Here is a 24353-nt window from a genome sequence, read left to right on the forward strand (position 1 = left end):
TGAAGGACTTCAGACTATGATAAAATGTGAAGGTCTTCACACTATGATAAAATGTGAAGATCTTCACACTATGATAAAATGTGAAGGTCTTCAGACTATGATAAAATGTGAAGGACTTCAGACTATGAAAAAATAGGAAGGACTTCATACCATGATAAAATGTGAAGGTCTTCAGACTATGATAAAATGTGAAGGACTTCAGACTATGATAAAATGTGATGGTCTTCAGACTATGATAAAATGTGAAGGACTTCAGACTATGATAAAATGTGATGGTCTTCAGACTATGATAAAATGTGAAGGTCGTCAGACTATGATAAAATGTGAAGGTCTTCAGACTAGGATAAAATGTGAAGGTCTTCAGACTATGACAAAATGTGAAGGTCTTCAGACTATGATCAAATGTGAAGGACTTCAGACTATGATAAAATGTGATGGACTTCATACCATGATAAAATGTGAAGGTCTTCACACTATGATAAAATGTGAAGGTCTTCAGACTATGATTAAATGTGAAGGACTTCAGACTATGATAAAATGTGAAGGTCGTCAGACTATGATAAAATATGAAGGACTTCAGATTATGATAAAATGTGAAGGTCGTCAGACTACGATAAAATGTGAAGGACTTCAGACTATGATAAAATGTGAAGGTCTTCACACTATGATAAAATGTGAAGGTCTTCAGACTATGATTAAATGTGAAGGACTTCAGATTATGATAAAATATGAAGGTCGTCAGACTACGATAAAATGTGAAGGACTTCAGACTATGATAAAATGTGAAGGTCTTCACACTATGATAAAATGTGACGGTCTTCAGACTATGATAAAATGTGAAGGTCGTCAGACTATGATAAAATGTGAAGGTCTTCAGACTATGATAAAATGTGAAGGACTTCAGACTATGATAAAATGTGAAGGACTTCAGACTATGATAAAATATGACGGTCTTCAGACTATGATAAAATGTGAAGGTCTTCAGACTATGGTCAGTTCTGTCACATTTTGCCAGTCCTAATATGTGTCTTTATAGATGAAGTTATTTACAGTTTTTCCATTTATAGCATCAGCAGCAGTATTTGATGTCAGATTTGTACAAATTTTAAAATACAAAAACATTCATGCCAAGACGGATTCTGATGAATTTGGTAAGATTGTGTTGACTAACTGCGAATAAGTTATTCAAAGGATTTTCTACATTTAGTAACGGTTACCATATTTTATGGAGAATAACCATCATTTGTGTACATTTGAAAACCCTTAATGACTATATGAATTTTGTGAATATGGTCAAATTCTGATCAGCAGTTTCTGATCAATCGTTTAAAAAAAATGTTATAAATTTTTTTAGCAATGGTGGCCATATTTTAAATCGGATCGGCACCTTATCTGCACATTCGATAAATCTCTTCACCAGGATATTTTCTCTCAAATTGTGTCTAATTTTGTTGAGAGGTTTTTGAGAAGAACTCGTTTAAAGGTTCTTCACGTTTTAATAACAACTGCCTTATTTGATGACGGATTGGCGACATTAAAAAAAACCGAAAGACCTTCGTGACTGGATACCTTCTGTCAAAATTGATCAAATTGTGTTGTGTTTTTTTTTATAAAATAGATACAATTTCTGGCTTTTTCTATTTTTAGCAATGGAAGCGATATTTAATCAGAATCAGCAGCATTTGTGCTACTCTAAAAGCCTTAACTGCCTGGAGACATTCATTCAAATTCTATCATACGCATAACGAATAATATCAACCCTGCTGTACCAGCGTACTATATGGCAACAGACATTTCATTTTTATTCACAACTTTGCACGTGCTGTAACTGCTAAATATGGTACCTTGTTACCAAAAAGGTTAGTACCATGTTATCTCTAAGCCTGTCAGCCACATCATGTTGCAAGCCTTCAGTTTCACCATTAACACAACACAGCCATATTTATATATTCCACTAATTTGAAACACGCAAGACCGCTCAATTCCTGTTATAGAACATCATTCGTCTAAACGAAAAGCATTATAACAATAGGAAAAGAAATATAACTCTACATGACCTGAGACTTGGGTATGAACTGTAAACATTGACTAAATAAATCAAATAAACCTTTTGTATTAGATAACCACATACAATATTGACGAATATACACACAACTGCAGAAGTGCTACATTTGTTCCGGTATGATTCAAAGACTTCATACGTTAAGCTTTATATTCTTTGCAAGGGGAAATATTAATGTTTTGAAATAAATATGTGTCACGTGGTAGGTATTTTCTATTCTGATAACTATAATTTGAAAGGATTAATTTGGTTCCGATATAACGTCGAAAATAATTCCTGGCAACTGTCCTCTTCCTTCGTTAGTTGTATTATCACTGAATTTTGATTTCTGAAATTTGAATTTAACCCCTTCAAATTCTATTTCTGACTTCCCTTTTTCACCATAGTAACTTGCTGGTCCCTTCATGGTGAGAATTACGTTATATTGTTTGTCCTTCTCGATCAGAACAGGTGTGTCAAAGTAGATTTCGTAAACTTTTTCATTGGTATCAGTTGATAACTCTACCCTCTTTATTGCCGTATCTGCACTAAATGAGCCTTCCTTGATTGCAACCACTGCATCATAAATTCCTACACCTTGGCAGCTACCATAGACAGTAACTCCATGGATAAAAACATCTTTTGAGGTTGAAATCATGACTGCGTCCGATTTGTCTCGTTTGTAGCCCCAACCTGTTGCAATTTCATCAAATCTGTGAATAATATGTCTATACTTTCTTTTCTTCATAACGTAACCAGCTATCGAATCCTGTGGCTTGAGAAAATGTTTGAGCAACTTAAGAACGTCAGCTTGTGGAAGGAATCCCGACTCGGAAACCACATCAGTAAAATACGCGCTATCCATCAATGGGAAACGTACATGCTTCAAAAGCCCACCCAACATACGTTTCTTGTTTTCTGTTGTCGGCTCGATCCCATGTTTCTGGCACTTACCAACAGCGTACTTTAGAAGGCCTTCATAGATTTCCCTCTCTGATAATGCTAAGTCATCGGATTGTATTATTTCTGTCATACACTCTTCTGATAGTTTTGAAAGATCACTGCACAGAAAGACCTGTTTTGCGTGACTGAAGATGAAAGCCATGCATTTCATCTCAAGTTCCACATTACTGTTGTTACGGGCATTTTCCAAAATGATGCAGATATTGTAGGCGGTCATATTAACTTTCAGGCGATCCAAGCACTTGTCAATCAGCGACTGGATGTAGTATTTCTTTGCCACGTTCAGAATTGCGAAGACGTTGTCGAGATCAATTGTAATTTCGTCACAGTAAATGAACCTAGGATTAGAAAATGTAACAGTTATTTGACACATGTTGGCTAGAATTATTCGAAATGTAAATTCACTATTTTTTGTGGAGAACCTATTACTGTGGATTGGGTGGTTCCTACAAACCATGAATTCAAAGACCAAATGAACAACGCTTCTTCTGTAAATAACATACAACCTTTCCCTAGTCCATGAATATATAAGTACATTAAACCACGAAAAATGATACCAATGAAAATAAATGAAGTCACATCATTTAAACATAAAAAGTATCTGGCAAATAAAATATAACTGTCATAAAATGGTTATACTATTTATTTATTTTTTTATAGTTTATTGTGCAGTGATAAGAACCTGGGTAAATTAACATGTTGGTAATGATTTCCGGATACATTTAAACTATGCTTTTAATTCTGTGTTCCCTTTCCACAATATACCTGCCTTGTGTGAATTTTACGAACTCCGTATGCATGAATATATGAATAAAAGTATTATAACTTGCAACTGGTCACAATGAACCTGGTCACAATGACCCTGTGCATTAACATGGTATGGTTTTTCTATAGAAAAATGTTACTATTGACCATGTAAATTAAAACAAAATTATTTTCCATAGTGCACAAAAAGTCGTTTTGAGTTTCCTTGGATCTTTCACTCCCAACGTTAAACATTTTGAATACTTAAGTTGGGTAAGATTCGAGCTTTCCATGAGGGGGGTAAAAGCCCAAAGAAATTCAGACTTCACCTGTAAATTGCAATCAGGTAAGATATAATGATTCTCTATAAAATAAATGAAACTTGAGGACAACTATCACATCATTCAGAATAATCTAACTAGACTTTCACTCTCCTTACTCCATACCATATTGTAAGGTTTGGGGATGCAGAATTGGCCCTGTAGGTTCCCTGCGTGTCGTTAGAGAAAATAATGGCGGCAGGTGCCATGGCGGCGCAGTGGTTAGCGTGCTAGATTCGCGACCGAAAGGGTGCATGTTTCAATCCTACCATTGCAGAAAGTAATAATTAGGGCTTTGCATGAAGTAAGCCGAGTCATATAGTAATGACGTTGCCCATCATTCAATCAGTCTACAGTTTTGTTGCTAGAAGAAATATATAATGGGGAAACATTTTATTCCTACCAAATTTTTCATGGAGCTTTATAATAATGTGACCTGGATAAGGTTTAATTTTCAGCATTATATGGAGTAAATGAATGGACTTGCAATTCTTCCGCAGCACAGCACAACATTTCCAAGAAATTGTGTGTTTCAGTAAATTTTGGCATACTTTACATTTTAGCAAAGCCTTGAATATACTTGATTTAAAGAAAGCACTGCGTTGACTTTGAGGAGTTATGGCTCCTGATAATATTTCCTACAAACTTGCCACAGCATAATTTTGCCAAAGATTATTGGATGTAAACTAAATTTGACAGACACCTTAATGCAAATGAGACGTTCACTGAGTCCATATCCAAATGTCAGGAAGTTATGCCCCGATATTGTTCAATTTCAACCAAGCTGGTCACTCAGCTTAACATCGTGACGCTTTGTGGTGATTTCATTTTCAGCATTCCATTACATCACTCACTTACAGGAGTGGTGGTCGTTGCCATTTTATTCTCCTATATATGTTTTTTTTTTTAGAGCTAATAGCTTTACCTGGGATGGTTGGATTTCAACTGAATTTGATGTGCAGCTTGAATTTCAACAAGATCTCGGACCTGTTTAATTCTCAGTTTGAATTTCCACAAGATCTCGGACCTGTTTAATTCTCAGCAATCTAGTTCTTACAGGATTATGGATGCAAGTGTCATTATTGGAGTTATGGTCCATTTTCAAACTTTGACATTTGTGTGGAGTTATGGTCCATTTTCAAACTTTGACATTAGTGGAGTTATGGTCCATTTTCAAACTTTGACATTTACTTTTAAAAAGTACAAGGAATTAGATTTCTATCGAAATTTCTCTTCAACTCTGTACTGTTGATCAAACTGTTGTACTAGTTAAATTGCCTGAGAATCGAGAAAAGAGTTAAAACTATTCATTTTCTTCTTATTATCAATGCCTTTTGTATACAGCAAGTGTCCGTCAGTATGTCAACTAATTTAATCACTGATAAAAATTCTCTGAGACAGTTTACCATGAACTTTCACCATAATTTTACCTTAAAAACGTGGACCTATATTAACAGTGTGCAGAGATCTTAAAACGTAGACCTGCATTAACAGTGTGCAGAGATCTTAAAAGTGGACCTACCTTAATACTTGTTTGAAGATTTCAGGCTCGATATCAGGGATCATAATTTCAGTGGGAGCAGTATAAGCTGGTCTATACAACATTTCTTGAAATACACAACTGCGGCTGATCAATACGTATTTGTGCGCTTTAACTGCCTGCTTCTGCTTTCCAACTAGGAACGTCACATCAGTTGCAATTTCTCTTGTCAACATTTCGCGATTACACTCTGCGACTGATTTTCTAGACTGCCAATCATTTTTAGGTACCAAATCCATGTTCTGATCCATGCGTCTGAAATAAGCAAAAGGAACAAGTTTAATCTCATGAGAACAAACAAAATCACAAATGCAATGAAAGGTTATAACTGTGAAATTTATATCCTGAATTGGTGAATACTCACCCCTGTTGCACATCCCTTACATTTTCAGGAGTCACCAGAAATTTATGCTGCCATTATTTCCAGTAATTATAAAAAATGAATGACTTAATCGAGAAGAATGTTTTATGTTTGTTGGTGGTGATGATGATGAAAGTTGGCCTATATTACACTTGTATGTCATGCAAGGAGAGTCGTATACTGTAATGGAAACTGGATGGACACTGGGTGGACACTGGGTGAGGCTCCGGCAATATGCAAAAATATTATTAATGTATTATTGACAAAAGGTAGGTCCCCTCTGCTCATATTTTACTGCAATTTTTATTGATAAACAAAAGTGCATTTATACAAAGGGATTCTAAGTTCTCCCTTCCGTCCTTCACCTTTAGGGTCCTCCATGTACCACATTTCAGTTAGCGATGATTATATTCGTACTCGCTACCTAGATCACTCAGAATGGTGACCTTTGAATTAGACAACGGAAATGCAGCTTTCAGAAATCTGACATTGAATCAAATCGTTCGGCACACATTGATGCTCCTCAGCCATATAGTCTGAGTTTCCTCTGACCCTTGCCACCCCCATTCGTCAGCATAGCATTCGTCATGTCTTTAATCCGCTGACAGACGATACAAAAGTACGTCGTTGTTGAGATTTGACCTGGATCTGGCCATTTGCATTCCGAATCAAATGGCTATACAAGTCTCGCAACCTACATGTCAATGACAGCCGAGGTCATATAGTCACGTGATATCGACAATAAACAAATTTTCAAAGTTGTTGGACATAGAAATACTGGACACATTATATATAAGTCACTTAATGTTTGTAAGCAAATATAATGCACACTTAATTCTCAACATATATATTCCGAGAACAACGACCAGAAACCTGTCGGTATAGCAGCAGGGTGGAGAAAACCATTTTCAAGAAGTACCGAGCACATGTCAGCGATGGTTTTGTTTGTATCACATGACTACCACATTGACATTTACACATTTTCGGTCGTTGTTTTCACACTACATATTTTTAGAAGTTTGTTGTTTTTTTCTTCTTTCGTTTTTCTAAAAAAAATTACGTGACTTTCATTTATATGTTAGATTTGTTTTCCTATAGCAACAAAAGAAATGGCGTATTGTTGATTCCAACTTTTCGATAGGAAATGGACTCTGACCCTACACCCCAACATAAATGTCCAAATATCAAAAATGGGTTGCAAGGGTCAGAGGAAACTCGGACTATCAGCTATAATTCTCAGTCTCCCAACGCGAATACAATACTTTATCTGATTGGCTGGTAAAATTAGCGAATATAGTAATAACATAGGTCACCAGGGCACGACCCTTATTCGGTCGCGGTCAGATCTTCAAGAAGGACAGTGGAGAGCTGATCCCATAACTAAGTTCACACGATAACTGCAAACTCTCATTGTTGGCTCCTCGTTCATGAATGTAATGGCGGGGGGGGGGGGGGGGGGCTTAACATTGGGGGTCCCTTGCATACACTGGGGGTCTCTTTATTGTCCAGTGAGGTGTGTTCTTTTTTTGTAGGATCCGGAACATCATTAGTTATCAAAACCAAGTCACATGAAGGCCTTAGTTTCATAAGTAATTTCGCTGTAGCAACGTCAAAAATATAGTGATAACAAGATGGTGAAGTTTTATTTATCACAAATCTTTGTAATGTATTCCACATTGTAAAAGCTACGCTTCCTGTTTGCGCTGCATTAAATTACCTGTTCATTACATTATGACGTCGTATATATGGCGTCACCTTTGACTTGGTGTATGGTAGTGGGGTGAATTCGTGCAGTTGCGATTTCTCTTTATTAGTAAATAATGAACAAAAAATTCGTATATAATTTTAATAGTCGCAATAATACTCGTGTGAATTAAAGTCATACAATTAACAAAAAGTATACGAAACCTTTGGAAATGTTTAATGACCAGCCACAAATCGTAAGCCCAAGATTTCTGTTGCAGAAACCGTAGCCTGGTTCCCGGCCCAGATGTAGCTACCACGATCACTCAATCTGATTAAAATGAGATATCCACTGTCCTGCGTATAAGTTGTACAGGGGACCAGTTTACTGGAACCGAAGTGATCTCAATAAGTGCTACTCTAAAAGTTTTGTATTTTGCATATGATTGCATTTATAATATATAATTTTAAAAAAATCCCGGGTTTTCTCACTGTTAATATTGACTATTAAAGAAAAACATTGCACATCTTAGGTATTGTTAAAATAAACTTATTTCGGAATATTATTGATAGTACCTGGACTATATGCAGCTTATCTTTTTAAAAAAAAACCACGAGCTTCATGACATTTCAAATTGACCACCATTTACATGCATGTACTGGGAAATGTTCGTGTTATTCCGAATAAGGTCTATGTTAATCTAAATATCCTCATCTGTATGCGGTGCGAGTAGACAAACTTCTACTTTCTAAAAAGAGGTATGTAATCATCGGGACACCTACCAAACATTAAAAAATATCATCTGACGACGATTCAATCAACAAAATATCTGCGATTTTAATTTTAATGTCATTCCTTCAATTCCTTCCTTGAATGATAACAACAACAAAAACTGAACGGGTTAGTTCCAACAGCCTCAAACTACTACAAACTTTGCCACTAGTAATTACACGTCATAGAGTCGGCTGTAACGTGAATTGGCGTGAAGGCAGTTAAAAATGGTCACTTTTACATCTGAGTGGTCTTGGTCATTCGGCCCGCTTCGACTTTTATCACTATACAATGAAAAGCCTAAAATCTGCATGAAAAAAAGTCAAACGAGACTGATGCGCCCTAAATAATAGGGCGCTAGACGGTGTTGTCTCAAGAAAATCAAATTAATAATCAAAACAAACCAAGCCATTTCACGCTTTAAGGTAAATGAAAGTAAAACTTATATTACCTGTTAAAAATGAATGAACAATTCATCTGCATATTAACTTAACGTCATTCTTGATGTTATGCACGTGGTAACGTCATACTCTCAATGCTGTCGCCACGTTTAAGTTGACATCAATATGTACTCGTTGGACGTAAATCGTTCGCAAGGGGGTTACCTCTGGGCAAATATATAACCTGGGCAGGGTTGTGTTTTGAAGTTCGTAGAAAAGACACGATTTATCAATAATATCAGCATCCATTTGCAATTCTTGATTCCTGATGGTCATATTTTAACTAATTTTCCCACGCATCTATATAATACATGTGGAACATACATAAATATTCTGCATTACTGGAGATCCATTATATTTAGATTGGGTGGCGTTATTCACGTCAGAAATAATCGACCATATATTTATATTATCCGTCACTGATTTAATCCTAACGCTAATATAATTTTATTCGAGAACCAACACACTGTATACTTTACTAACGATGGAAGGTAACTTAATAATGCACAATATTTCATACGTTTATTTACTTAGAGTACATTAGCTAGCGTCATTAAGCACACACACAGATATATATATATATATATATATATATATATATATATATATATATATATATATATATATATATATATATATATATATTAAAGTTACATTTATAACATAATTTTTTACCGAAAGTGTGTTACAAAATGCTGTAAAAATTTGGAAAATAAATTAATGGATTATCTTAGTCCCCGATTTATACGTCACACTGTGCATCTTGTATTTTGACTGTACAAATAACTTTACCTTTGTAAAATATATCAAAATATACAGATGTAATTTATGTTTTGCTGTGTGCTAGCTACAGTGAAAAATTACTATGGAATTTATGCTTTGATTACAACATTTAAAAACACCATTTTTCAATTAGTCTTATGATAAACCATTGTGAACAAAAATATACATGTCGTAATACTTTAAAAATATATTAGAAATGGATTTTTTTTTCAGGGAAAATGTTTTTCTAATATTAGAAAACAATTTTCTAACTTAAAAATGTTAAAGGTAATATCTAATATTTTGAAAATGATTTTCCAATATTAGAAAAACAAATGCCCAACTTTGTCCTGAGTGTTTTGCCATACACGTTGCCCTTTTTGTATATGTAATGAAACATTTTTTGGTATATTCTACATGCACGAAAAATGTAATGATATTGTTATTATTAGAATATTTGGTTCACTTTATGCATTATCTCCTATATAAAAACAGGAACAACTAAGATTTGGGAATAGTTTTGATACCATTTAATTTAGTCAGGAAGCTACACGTGTTATTTGATTTCACTGACTTAATGTTATTGATTCGCTTTCAAACACAAACTGGTAAATAAAGTGTACCCGGATGTACAGAAGGATTCGGCTGTATATCGATACAATTTGAGCTATTCGATTTTATTTTGTTAGAAATTAGAATGAGATATAACAATTACCCGTTTTTTCACGACACCGAAATTAGATCATGGTTTTTTTTTTGTTTTTTTTTTGGTCGGGTAATTAACCCACATGAACAGGCACTGGGCAGTTCATAGTCAGAGTTTAAACTGACCGAACTTATATGTACACAAGTCCAACGAGCTCTAATAAAAAAAAAAGAGTTACAGAACCATTAGAAATAAGATTGTGTTAATTAAGATGACTCATTCACTAAACTCGTCAACTTAAGTTGATGACTCAAACTACCCGTGTACAGGGTCATACGTATTATATCTGGCAACATGATTTGTTTTGGTTTCTTTTTGTTTAGTTTTTTGTTTGTTTGTTTACAAAAAAACAACAGACAATCATATATACATGTATCGCAACTTCAAATTTACTTACATTCAATTATTTTATTTTAAGTAAGTTATCAAAATCGGAATTGGATAATGTATGAGGGATTTTGTTGTTGTTGTTGTTGTTGTTCAGGGGTTTAAAGCCATTTTTCAGCACACGATAGGATATGCATGGCGGAGGAAGAACCCGGGAAAACCCTGCGAAGAACCAGCGACCCACGAGAAGCACCTGGCAAGCTTTCTCACATATCCACATTGGTCGAATCCTAAACTCGAACCCACCCAGACAGAGAGAGCTTAAGACCACTCGGCCACTCGGGGCTCCGAGGGATTTTGTGAATAGGTTGCCAGTATATTACAAGTGTTATTGAGCAAGTCATATATACAGAACATTATTTACTTTATACAAATATATTTAAGTTAGGAGTAAAATGATGGCCTCCTAAGCGGAACATAGAGGGCGGCGAAGTCATTCATCCTCAAAAGCTCCTTCTGCGTTAGCTGGTTCACCGATACACTATTCTGGCGGATAATGGAATTTGTCTTGTTAAACGTGCAAAGCAAAGCATTTTTAGTGCAAGTGTTGTTTTGCAGTTGCAAAAGTCCCCAAAAATATATCCATAGTTTGGACCTTACCCCTTCTTAACTTGACAAACGTCGTCCACCGTTGATTCTTCCAGATCCGACTTCATACTCATGTTCTAATTATAAACGGGAAAATCCCATTTGCTTCTAAAAATATACATAGTTTGGACCTTACCCCTTCTTAACTTGGCAAACATCGTCCACCGTTGATTCTTCCAGATCCGACTTCATACTCATGTTCTAATTATAAATGGGGAAAATCCCATTTGCTTCTAAAAATAGCACAGCTCATGTATTTACCGCGATGATTGTTAAGCGGGATCCTCGTGTGACCTCACGAATCATTCTTGTCTAAAAAGAGAAGGACTCGTGGTACTAAATAAGTTCCGATAGTAAACCTTTGCAAACCCATGATATTAAAAACTCAACACCGTTAAATTTATGAGCGTTCATGATCAATTCTATATTTATCAGTATAGATGTATCCTGGAAAACCGTTTCTTTGTTGAGAAAAGGATATGAGCTGTGACATTTTCTGGAGCTACATGTGTTTGAAATATGTACTTTAACAATTCTGTACCAAAGAGTCAGGCGCTAATTTCAGTAATGACGGTTCCAAACTCAACACTGTTAAAGGACCCAAATTCTATCAACAAAACAATGTCTCTTTTTCTTCACTAAAAAATAGGATACGATCGCAATCCTAGCCAGCCAAACTAATATATACTCAACTTTATCTTCCACACCGGTTCCCATTTATCCATATCATCAGTACCGGTGTTCGGAATGTACCTCCCGTTTCAGACAAACATATTTTCAAAAATGTCGAACCAGTACCATTATTTAAATGATAAAATACCGTACTTAGAGAAAATGAATATAATTAATTAACTTTTAATCAGTATAATGAAGCAGTAATTAATGTGACTGATCGCTTGGTAAATACTTCTCTTGCTGCCTAGCATCCTATAGGTACGCATGTCTACATATCTGTAACAGTACTTATAAACCTAGTCTTGTTTATTTAAAGTGCTATAATACCTATGTACACATATATTTTATGACCCAATTTAGACTCGATATATATACCAACACCCCTCCATATATATATATATATATATATATATATATATATATATATATATATATATATTGTTTTAATGTTATTTGAACGATTTTCTACTTCTTTCTAATAATAATAATAATGATAGTAATACATACATACATACATACATACATACTTCTTTTCTACTAAAATCAATTAATGTTAACGGAAAATGCTCAGCACGCGTGGAAATACTGCGTGCGAAACATCCTGGTTATGAAATGACGTATGCGTCCTGCTGGACTCCTCCACCCCCACCGCTCGAATTTCAGTTAACATATTATCGTTTAATCATTTGTGTGCGTGGCAAAACGGATAGGGAACGTATAGTCTGTTATGAGTTCAGGCCCTTGAGTCTTCGCATCATTTCTGTAACATAATGGATGAAGCAGCTTGTGCTCTAACACGGGAAACATTTTTTTCACTTTTAGATAAAATCATGGGATTTGTTTCAGAGGGGTATGGGGCGTTTCAGATCGAATTTGAAAGGTTTTTATTATTAAATGAACTTTATTCTTGAATTCACATCAGAACTGAACAGTACAAAGACCATATTATTAAAACAACAACAACAACAACAACAATAATAATAATAATAATAATAATAATAATAATAATAATAATATTATTATTATTATTATTATTATTATTATTATTATTATTTGCAGGGTCAAACAATGCATAGAGGATGGAACAGTAGGTCCAGTTTCCATAATAACATTGTTTCAGAACTTTTTTTTCAAGACCCACTTGGACAACATACATAAGATATCACTTTAAGATCAAAATGACAATAAGGTTTACTGAACACTGTATCATATGTTTGTCGGAAACCAATATGGCCTATGGCGCAATGCCTACTGGGTAAATTACATAATACATTATTTATAGGTTGCTAAACAACCCTATTTCGAAAGGGCTGCTAAGAAAAGATACGTGGACAATATTATTTTATGTTTTTCTTTTCTTCTAATTGATATTATGTTTCTCCCAGAATTCCAATACTTACCCAACACAGCGTTAGTAGTGAATGGGGACACCCTAGGGACTAGGGAACTTCCATGTTAAAAAGGTATATCCACTCTGGGGACTATGTAAAATTTAACATAGGAGAAAAAAATATCCACTCTGGGGACTATGTAATTGAACATGGGAGAAAAAAAATATCCATTCTAGGGACAAGGGGAATTTAACATGGGAATAGAGTGTGGGTCTATCTAGGGACAAGGGGAAATGGAACAGGGTCGGGACCCTATTTTAATACGATCCCGACCTGATGGGTCTATGGAAAGGGAACAGGTGAAAACTGAAACAGGGAGGGGTCTCTATTTTTTATTTTTAAAAATGAAAAAATAAAAAAAAAAATTAAAAAAATGGGCTAGGCAATTGAAAGTCAAGATCTTTTCGAGACCTATGAGTGGCCCTGAAAAGGGCCTTTGGGTTTATATATGCCCTTAACATAAAGGGCATCTGTGACTTCTTCTTGTCCTTAGGCTTCGTCTAATGGTAGGACCATACACTAACACTCTTTTGAGGCATACTTGCCTCTCCACGTAAATCCTACGTATCCATAGGCTTTTGGCGGTCCTATGGACAATTGTCCATTTGGATCGGACATACATCGGTATGTCCGTCCTGAACATCATTGTTGACACAAGGGTGGAAGATTCAACGTCAGTCCACATGCTGAGGCGCCGGGTACAGGTGAATCAATGCAGTGAACTGCGCTTATTTATAGGTAGGGGAAGGATTGAAACGGATTGAGTTCATTCACCAATCCAAACACGCGTTACAAAATTCAGTCAGCCCGCATCCAATCCGAAGAGAGCAGTCTGTGACGTCACGTGGTCTATATAGATTCGCTAGCGTCTGTGCGCTGTCAATTCATGCGACAGTTATTCAACATGACGGAAACTCAGAAAACGATCAATTGGGGTGCACCAGCAGTGGAGACCACCCAAGGCAACCCGGACTTACTTTCAGAAGAGGTGAATTGGGATTTTGTGGATTTTCTTACCTCGCAAGAATTTGTTCCGAAACCTTCGTCACCTTCTTCATTACCGCACGTGGAGAATTTTAGACAGAGACAGAAAGAAGAATTGGAGAAATTTATACAACAGCAAACGGAAGCGGAACAAGCTTTTCTCCTACAGCAACAACAGCAAGAAGAAGAGGTAAGAAAAAAACAACAAGAAGAAGAAGCAGCAGCAAAGTAACAAGGGTGTGAAAATCAAACGGGCACGGTACTGTTAGACATTTTAGCAGAGTTAAGAAGTCTGAAACAAATGTATCAGACTTCTTTATTACGACCGAAGAGAATACGACCTTCCCGACCTAAACACTGCAACCCTGTGACTAAGCCTACCGTACCATCCTTAGTGATTTCAACCAAATCATCATCATCATCATCAACAGTACACAGTCCAGAAGTAGGCCTTGGCCGTGGCAAAGGCTTAAGACAGTTAAAGTTGATTGCTTAAACTCACCTTACACCAAAAATGGAACTTTTCAGGGCCACCCACGTCTCTCGAAAAGAGATAGACTTTCAATTGCCAACATCCATTCAGACTCAAAAAAAAAAAAAACATTTTACCCCTATAGTACGTGTCTGTGTATATGAGTGAGTGAGTGTAGCTTCTTATTTTAAAATCAAAACTCAAAGACACTTACCTTTTTATACCTAATTTATTCTTTTATAAATATTTACAATCCAATTCACAATTCACAACATAACACTTTAAAAAGTTCATACACTTCTTCTGTCTCATTGTTCACTCTCTGTTTTTTGAATTTCTTCACAGTCACAGTCTTTTCCTCCTCTTCCTCCTCACTTTCTTCCCTTCTTCTTTTCTTTTCCTGTTTCTTTTTCTTCACCTGTTTGTTTTCTTCCTTTTCTTCCTCTTCTTCCTCTGAAGAATCCCTCTCTTCTTCTGACTCTTCTTGTTTCTTTTTTGGGCAATCTGGAGACCAATGTCCTTTTTCTTGACAATGATAACAGGTATCTTGACTTTTGTCTCTTTTAACCCCTTTTTTTCTATTTTGACGGTCTGGACACTCTGAAGAAAAAAGCCCTTTCTTCTCACAGATATAGCAAGTATCTTGACTTTTATCTCGAAAGGAAGGAGAGTAGTCCGTGGGCTGGTCTGAAGAAAATTTTCTAATGACCCCTCGCAACGCTCTGATGAAACGTTCCATTTGGGTAGTCCATTTGCTCGGTTTGAGAGTGAAATGAATAGTGAAAGGACAAGACACATACCCTTTATGTACACTGGTCTACCATGACTATAAATTACTCCATGGTGTTTAAATTTTAGTCATTTGACTTTTTGCTATCAAGATGAAACGATCCAATTCATTTGAGAAGAAAGAAGAAGAAAGTAAGAGGCAGAAACGTGATCTATCGCCTCGTACCAGAGCTGAAGTCTTGGCACAAATTCATGCCAGTGATTTTGAAGAGGACATGAGTGAACCAGAATCCGAACCCTCTAAACAAAGTTCACCACCCTTAGTCAACCCTGAAAAATACTATTCCATTCGAGAGACGGAAAAGCGCTCCTCTAGAAAATTTAGAACCACGGCTTACAAATACACGGTGAAGTTTAAAGATTTCAAGTCCGACGTACCCTTAGAGAAAGCAGAAGGGTTCATCACCGGGGTGTGGGATTCTTTGCTTACCACACTCAAGCGACAATGTCAACCTAAAGAAGACGATCGCTTGAGACTTTCCATACAACATGACGGTTTGAAATCCCCTGTTTGTATCGAGTTTAGCAGCCCTGCAGAATTGACCGCTTCCAAAGTCATGGACAAGATTCAACACGTACAACAATCCAATGACCAGTTTGACATCGCCGATGGAAAAGCCACACTGGACATGACCCACGTCTCTCCTCCTCAAGGGACTGGCCACAAAAAGGTCTTATTGGTGGACGGCCTTCGTAACACCAAAACAAGCCTCGTCCGAATTAATAACCCTCAAGACCAGATGTGTTTAGCCAGGGCTATCGTGGTGGGACGAACCTATGCCAACAAGAACGACACGGAAGAATGGAAAAGAGAATGGGAGAACATCCGAAAATCGAACCGAGCCAAACAACGAAACGAAGCAGAACTTCTGTTACAACAAACAGGCCTGTCCAAAGACTCACCCTGTGGCATTCCTGAGATGCAAAAATTGCAAGATACCCTAGCTCCACGATACACCTTGAAAGTGCACCCTCAAGAAGTGCGTGAGCCTCTGTTGTTTCGAGGCCAAGGTTTTAAGGACGGAAAATACATTCACCTTTATCATCACGATGAACATTTCGATACCATTACCAGTATCACTGCATTCCTGGGATACAAATATTACTGTGAGAAATGTGACCGTGGTTATAATAATCGAGAACACCACAATCATTGGGGATCGAAATGCTCAGGATGTTTGGCCTCTCAACCCTGTCTGGACGAAGGACAAGAACCAGTGCATTGTCCAGCTTGTCAGCGCACGCTTGTCAGTCCTACCTGTTACCAACAACATCTGAAGACGCAAGTTTCACAGAAGAAATGCGCTTGTCAACTGCTGAGAATGTGCCGCACGTGTGGACAAGGCATACGTACCAATAGTGCCAAGGCACACGTATGTTCAGGAAAGAAAAAATGTCACATTTGTCACCACATCGTGGACTTGGAACACCAATGTTACGTACAAACATACCAACCCCAACAAGAGGAAGATGACGGTCACAAGAAGAAGAAGAAAGGCAATTTCATCTTTTTCGATTTCGAATGCATGCAAGAGACTGGCATTCACATTCCTAATTTCTGCGTGGATCATCGAGCGTGCGAGAAGTGTATTCAAGAACCTAACTTCAGTTATTGCCTTAACTGCAGCAAAATTCCTGGAGGGCGTGAAACAATCTTTCGAGGACCAAAGACGCTAGACGATTTTGCCAAATGGGTCTTAGACCCCATCGACAAGACGTGGAGCCAAGAGGACATCGAACGTTACGGAGATTGTCATCGTCATGCCACGGTGATGGCTCACAATTTCTCCGGATACGATGGACAGTTTCTTTTGAGGTACTATACGGAACAAGGCACCGAACGTCCTAAAGTCACTTTGAACGGAGCCAAAATCATTTTCATGCAAGTGGGACAAGTACAGTTTAAAGATTCGATGAGTTACTTGGCGATGCCTTTGAGCCGAATGCCCAAAACATTTGGAATGACAGAAATGGCTAAAGGATATTTTCCACACTTTTTCAATACGGAAGCCAATCAACACGCCGTTCTACACCATTTACCTGAGGCTCACTATTACGACCCTGACAACATGCGTACCGAACAACGAGACGCTTTCTATTCTTGGTACCAGGCCACGTATCCGACCCTTTCGACTTTCAGGAAGAAATGCTAAAGTATTGTCGTTCCGACGTGGACATTTTACGACGTTGCTGTGGAAAATTTCGAGAACTGTTCATGGAACATGGAGGGGTCGATCCTTTGAAAGAAGCTTGCACCATTGCCAAAGCGTGTTCCTTAGTGTACCGCCAACGATTCATGCCTGAAAACACTGTAGCTGTCATCAGCCCTCAAACGACCAACTATGTCAAACGTCAATACTCGGTCAAAGCCCTACGCTGGTTACATTACTTGTGCGACAAGGAAGACAAGTGGATTCAGCATGCCCGCAACAGAGGGGGCGAAAAGACCATCGGAACGTATTCGGTCGATGGCTGGGACTTAAAAAACCCCAAGCTCGTGTACGAGTTTAACGGTTGCATATTTCACGGATGTCCCGTCTGCTACCCTGATCGTAGCACTAAAAATCAGTTTTTACAACGAACCATGGAAGACTTGTACCAGGACACTTGTCAGCGACGCTTGAAGTTAGAACAGGAAGGATACCAAGTGGTGGAAATGTGGGAACACGAATACGATCACCCTTTGAAAATCAATCCCGAGTTTAAACACCTCGTGGAAAGCTACCAGTTCATGGACCCCTTGAACCCGAGGGATAGTTTGTACGGAGGAAGGACCAATGCCACATGTTTGCTGTACCAAGCCGACGAAGAGAAAGGAGAAGAAATCAAATACTTGGACGTGTGTTCGCTGTATCCCTACGTGTGCAAATATTGTCGCTTTCCTGCAGGACACCCGCAATTGTTCACCGAACACATCGACCTGAAAAACATTCGACAATACGAAGGCTTGATCAAGTGCAAAGTTTTGCCTCCCACGAACCCATACCATCCCGTCTTACCTCACCATTGCCAAGGCAAACTGATGTTTCCCTTGTGCCGTACTTGTGCCGAAACGTGCAACCAATATCAACCTTGTCAGCACACCCAGGAAGAACGGGCCTTGACGGGAACCTGGGTCAGCGTAGAATTGTTCAAAGCTTTGGACATGGGATACAAACTGTTAGAAGTGTACGAAATTTGTCACTTTCCCAAGACAGAACAATGCCACAAGGGTGACCCCACGCAGAAAGGCATTTTCGCAGACTACGTGGATGCCTTTTTGAAACTGAAGCAAGAAGCCAGTGGCTATCCTTCCTGGTGTCACACTCTCGAAGATCAAAAGACATTCAAAGAGAAATACTGGGCACAAGAAGGCATCACTTTAGACCACATCGAGAAAAACGAAGGCAGGCGATTGTTTGCCAAAGTGGTGTTAAATTGCTTGTGGGGAGAAATGGCACAACGACCGTGTTTACCCAAGACGGAATATTTGACGGAACCTTCCCGCTGCTTCCAGATGATTCACGACAAAACCAAATTCATGAAACACGTGGACGTCGTTCGCGAGAATTTGATCTTGGCAAATTACGAAGAAGATCTGGACTTTGTACAAGACGACCCCTTTGGAAATGTCATCATTGCGGCTTACGTGACAGCTCATGCTCGCTTAAAATTGTACGAAGCTTTAGAACTGTTAGGGGAACGTGTCCTGTACTTTGACACGGACAGTTGCATTTACATCCATCACCCGAGTCAACAGCACCCTGACATCGAAGGAGACCGTTTAAGAGCCTGGACAGACGAGCATCCCGACGACAAGATTCTAAGTTTCGTCAGTGGCGGTCCAAAAAATTGCGGCTACGAATACCGGGACAAACAAGGAGAAGTGCACACGACGTGCAAAGTGAAAGGATTGACTCTGAATTATCATACCAGTCGTGTGGTCAACTTTGGGGGTATTGAAAGAAGCCTTGCAATCTGAAGAGGATGAACACTTTAAAATGACCACCTATCAACCCAACAAGATTGTACGTTTACCCACTCACCACATCGTCAGTCGATCCCTGGAAAAAGTCTATCAAATCGTTACCAGAAGCGAGTGAGACTTCCCAATCATTTCACCTTACCGTATGGACACGTCGGTATTGGTCTGTATATAAAAAGGAACCCTAGGCAAGATAAATAGTTCATTGTGACTACCAAGACCAAGCGAACAAGATGAATACTTTCAGAAAAACACAAAACAAGTTCAGAAAGGCACAATTCAAGTTTGGGGCTTCTGAAGTGGAATGCGATTGTGAGCCTTGCGATAGGAACGATGCTGTACGCTGTGACCTTAGCGATGCTCTAAAGCATCCATGGAACTTTGTTCTCACTGCCCCTATCATGGAAAATGATGCTGTGCGTGTCAAACCTGAGGGATGCGAAAGCGATGCCGCTCGTCCTCTTGGACATTTTACTGGGTTTCGTTTTAAACGTCAATGTCCACCTTCACGTCTACCTCCCTACGGATGTCATCCAGCCCTGAGCAAACTCCTGTCCATGTCACCCAACCCTCATCGAAACGAACCTGTGAAAGACGAATATTCGTTTCCTGTGCGTTTGCAAGATTCGGCCTACCTAGAACATGCTCGATGGTCACCGAATTGTCATTACTTACCCTTAGTGGGACCGAGACATTGAAGTAACTTACCATGTCGTTGAAGAAGAAACCAGATTGGCTACGAATCAAATGTTGGACATCACCGAGACCAGTATTTAAACTTCATTTCTAAAACGATATTGAATCATTACCTAAAGAACTGCAAGAGAAGATTTACAAGGAAGTTTGGCAGGGGTTTGCCAGAGTGAAATCTCAATGGGTAACTGTAGAACTTTTGTGCCGAGAAATTCACAAGAGGAAAGTGAAAAAAAGTCAATCAAAGTGTTAGATTTCTCTGGGTCAAGTGTGCATTCGTCCTATTATATCACTCTAGACCGTTTACATCAAAAGAGTTCAATGAGATTCCTGGACGTTACCCTGAATGGCAGTGGTCAGAAATTACTTACTATGTGGATTACTTTTGCTCTAGGAGAAGATTGTAAATTCTGACTGACCTATTCATGGATACTTTGCTAGAGAACATTTACGGTTTGCCTGTGGAGTTGAGAAAAAGGATTTACCGAGAACTGGTCAAAATACAAGTGAAACGCAAACGCAAAGTCATTCAACCGTTTTTAAATTATGCTCTTTTCCAAAGTATAAGAAGACTGATTATGAGTGGATATTACATCAGTCACAAAGGTAAACGAGGCCATTGACCACCACCCAGTGATTCCAAAAATAGTGTATATGCTTATTGATACTTTACAAGAGAACATTTTGGGCTTGCCTGAGGAGTTGAGAGTACGCATTTACGGAGAGCTGGTCAAAATACAAGTGAAACGTAAAGAACAATTGCATCCGTTACGTCACCAGATGTTTAACCACTGCTACCTGAATGGTATAAGAGAACTGATTCGTCAGAAATTGTTTCAGTGGTCAGACCTTGTTAGTGAGTTAGTGAATGAACGAAATGTTCATCATCTTGGTTACTTCGACATTCACCTAGAGCAACGCATTGAGGAAGACGAGTTAAAGGATTACCAACATATTTCACGTGGAATCTACTTAGAGGAAGAGGAAACTTCTAATCGAAGTTTGAACTGTAGGTTACAGTATTCTAGATTTCCTACTGGAGAACGAAGATGTCTGGGTAGAATGTACGTGTATTGCTTCCGAAAAAAAAAGAGAGTATAAAAACAGGAATCCGTGCCACGGCTTATGTCACAAGTGATTGAACAGATTCCGTGGAAGGAACTCAATGACCATATTCAAACCGTGGATCATTACCATCAATTATTACAAGAACTGTATCCTTTCAATTTGGGTCGACAAGTGGTGTGTGTCTTAGTGACTTGTTTTCTGGGATTTCGTTTGCCAGCCGATTCCTTTTGTTCTCTTTACCCTCAGTACTTACCTCCCAAATGTCCCTAAATGGTCACGAAAGACTCCTTTTGCTCAAAGCCTTGCGTTTTCATCTGGATACTTCTCGACCTCAACAGGAAAAAAAGATTCGTCAACTTTTAGCTACCGAAGACGTGTATGACGATGTGTGTGTAGCTTGTGACTTACACCCCCATTGGATAGGTGTCCGTGACTGGAAAAAGGGGGGTTTTGAAGCTTGGACCCAAGAAGTGGCCCAGTATGCACGAGAGTTGTTCAAGGAAAAAGTCACTTTTCAACCTGTGTTAGTGACAGTGCCAGAAGAAGAAGAACTCGTCACCCAGGACAGGACTGTCGTGGACATGCCTGAAAGACCCTTTCGGGAGGACACTTGTGTGACCTTACCCCCTATAGAACTGGTCAGAACATTACCCAAAACATGTTGTACAGACATTTGTTTTTATTCCACGTTAATGGTTTTCATGTGCCTTTTATCGTTGTACTTAAGCCTTTGGCTTTTATGTATTTTTGTCTTTCGTATTCATGTTTAAAACATTTAATAAACGTGTCCTGAAAAAAGTATATAAACTCTTGTCTTGCCTGTTTTCGTGTCACAAGTGACATTCCTGACACTATGGCTACCTCTGCTCCCTCTTCCTCCACTGTCAAAGTCATCGACGAACACTTAGATCGTGCCAGTTGGGAGGCTTTGTATCTTCGCCATCCCTTTAACATGCTCATTGCTGGACCTAGCGGTTCAGGCAAAACCGAATTCGTCAAACGTTTGATCGAACATAAACATCATTTGATCGATCGACCACCTCAACGCATCGTGTGGTGTTACAAAGAGTGGCAATCGGCGTACAGCCGCTTCCGAGAAAGTCAAGGCGATTCCATCGTGTTTGTGGAAGGCATTCCTAAAGAAGACGACGGCATCGTCTCTGACTCCCGTCAAACCCATTTGGTCATTTTCGACGACATGTTAGGAGAAGACGAAGAAGAAATTAAACTGTGGTTTACGCGCAAAGGGCATCACCGTAATGCCAGTGTCGTTTACATCACCCAAAATTTGTTTCAACAAAGTAAAGCCCATCGCACCATCAGTCTCAATGCGCATTACGTGGTCTTGTTTAAAAGCCCTCGAGATAAATCGCAAGTGCAAGTCTTAGCCAAACAGTTAGGAACGCCTTGGCTGACTCAGGCGTACGACGATGCCACTCAAACTCCACACGCTTATTTACTCGTCGATTTGAAACCTACGACCCCCGATGATTTGCGATTCCGTACCCAATTGTTTCACCACTGGTGCCAAGACGGAGGGCCTGTCCTGTACACGTCTCCGTCCTCGACTTAACTTCACTCAACAAAAAAATCTATAAAAACTTCAGACACTTTTCGTCTGTCTCACACACAGTTTGAACATGACGTCCCTTCAGTCTCATCTTCCCGTCAAATTGATTCGTGCCTTGTATGGCATCAGTCGAGAAAAAAGTCCACAAATAGGGGCTCGTGTCTTAGAAGCTAGTCTCAAAGAAGTCTTACGATGGTTCACGGTGACAGCACGTCAATTACTACAAGGGATCATTCAGATTCCTCATCAAACCAAACGCTTTTTGATCGAAACAAAGTCGCTTTGACCCAACTGGCCGATCCTCGTATCGACACTCAAACCAAAAAACAAATCATTTTGAAACCGGGAGGGAGCGGTACTCTAGGAGGGGTCATCATTCGCTCTCTCTTAAGATGGGATCCTAATGTTCCCAAACTTCTCCCCAAGATAAAAGTCAAACGAAGATCCAAGAAGAAGAAAAAGAGCCACGCTGCCAAGGACAAGTCCCCAAGGAGACCCGTGTCTCCAAGAACTTCTCCAGTGGCGGGACCCTCCTCTTACCAGTCACCACCCCGGAAAAAGAAAAGCCCCCAGCAAAAGAAACAGAGAAAAACTCCCCAGAAAAAGAAAAGTCCATAGAAGAAAACTAGTCGCAAGAGAGGCACTTCGGCCAGGACGCAACCTTACACTCGCAAACCACGACCTGCAAAGGTGGTGACCTCGTCTCCGGTAGCCTCAGGTTCATTCACTTCCCCGCTGATGTCACCAAGAACTGAAGAGTACGTGGAGACGTTGATTACACCAAGAACTTCTCCGTTGATAAGCCCAAGAACTTCCCCAGTGGCAGGACCCTCCAATTCAGTGGCAGTGGCCGCTGCTCACAAAGTACCTTCCCCCAAAATCAAAGTTCAAGAAAGATCGGGCATGTTACAAAGTTTACTGGATTTGTCCAAGCAAGAACTGACTCGATTTAGTCCATTACGTACCCCTGCACGACGTGTCATGCCTGTCCTGAAGTTGATACGCTGTAAAGACAACCAGTGGCGACGAGTTCCAGTATAAAAAAGGCCTGTGACCGAGTAGGGGTATCAGTGTTTTTGGTGCTGAAGACTCAAAGATGTCACCCTCCAGAAAACATCCCTGTTCTAAACAACCCCAAGGAAAGAAAAGGAAAGGACTGCCTCCTCGTTTAGTCAAACATGGGGACATGTTATCTGTCCTGTCCAAAGCTTCTCCACCCCTACGACAAAAACACATTCAATCAGCCTCCAAAGAGGTCATCGATACCGTGTGCGAATGTTGTTTGAACGTCTTGAAAGGCACGATCCCTTTGTCCAAACACCAGAAACAATGCTTAGGCAAACATCGTCACGTTCTTCGCCAAATGGTTCAAAAGAAAATTCCCATTCGTCAAAAGAAGAAGATGTTGGTCCAACGTGGAGGCGTTTTACCCCTCTTGTT

At 39.0% G+C, this 24353-nt stretch overlaps 1 protein-coding gene across 2 annotated transcripts; it reads right to left on the reverse strand.

Annotated features, from left to right (window-relative positions):
- Positions 1 to 2097: 2097 nt before the first annotated feature.
- LOC149775101 (BTB/POZ domain-containing protein 6-B-like) lies at positions 2098 to 11516 on the reverse strand. 2 transcript variants are annotated; one of them, XM_089943192.1, is made up of 3 exons: positions 11444 to 11516; positions 5591 to 5863; positions 2098 to 3342 (listed from the first exon to the last, which is right to left on the reverse strand). In XM_089943192.1, the coding sequence occupies exons 1-3, from the start codon at positions 11503 to 11505 to the stop codon at positions 2304 to 2306; spliced, it is 1374 nt and encodes a 457-aa protein (XP_089799318.1). In that variant the 5' UTR covers positions 11506 to 11516; the 3' UTR covers positions 2098 to 2303. The 2 variants fall into 2 exon arrangements, with proteins under 2 accessions (XP_089799318.1, XP_089799317.1); XM_089943191.1 differs by having other exon boundaries at positions 11320 to 11451.
- Positions 11517 to 24353: the final 12837 nt, after the last annotated feature.

This window comes from Sinohyriopsis cumingii, chromosome 19, assembly GCF_028554795.1.
Source record: "Sinohyriopsis cumingii isolate HCF-2022 chromosome 19, ASM2855479v2, whole genome shotgun sequence".
Classification (NCBI taxonomy): domain Eukaryota; kingdom Metazoa; phylum Mollusca; class Bivalvia; order Unionida; family Unionidae; genus Sinohyriopsis; species Sinohyriopsis cumingii.

Bases quoted from the DNA above. Each gene is read 5' to 3' on its own strand.
- LOC149775101 (XM_089943192.1), bottom strand. From the start codon at position 11,505: ATGAGTATGAAGTCGGATCTGGAAGAATCAACGGTGGACGATGTTTGC. The intron at 5,864-11,443 runs GTAAGGTCCAAA...TGCTTATTTCAG, and splicing joins GTTTGCCAAGTTAAGAAGGG to ACGCATGGATCAGAACATGG. The intron at 3,343-5,590 runs GTAGGTCCACTT...TTCTAATCCTAG, and splicing joins ATCTTCAAACAAGTATTAAG to GTTCATTTACTGTGACGAAA.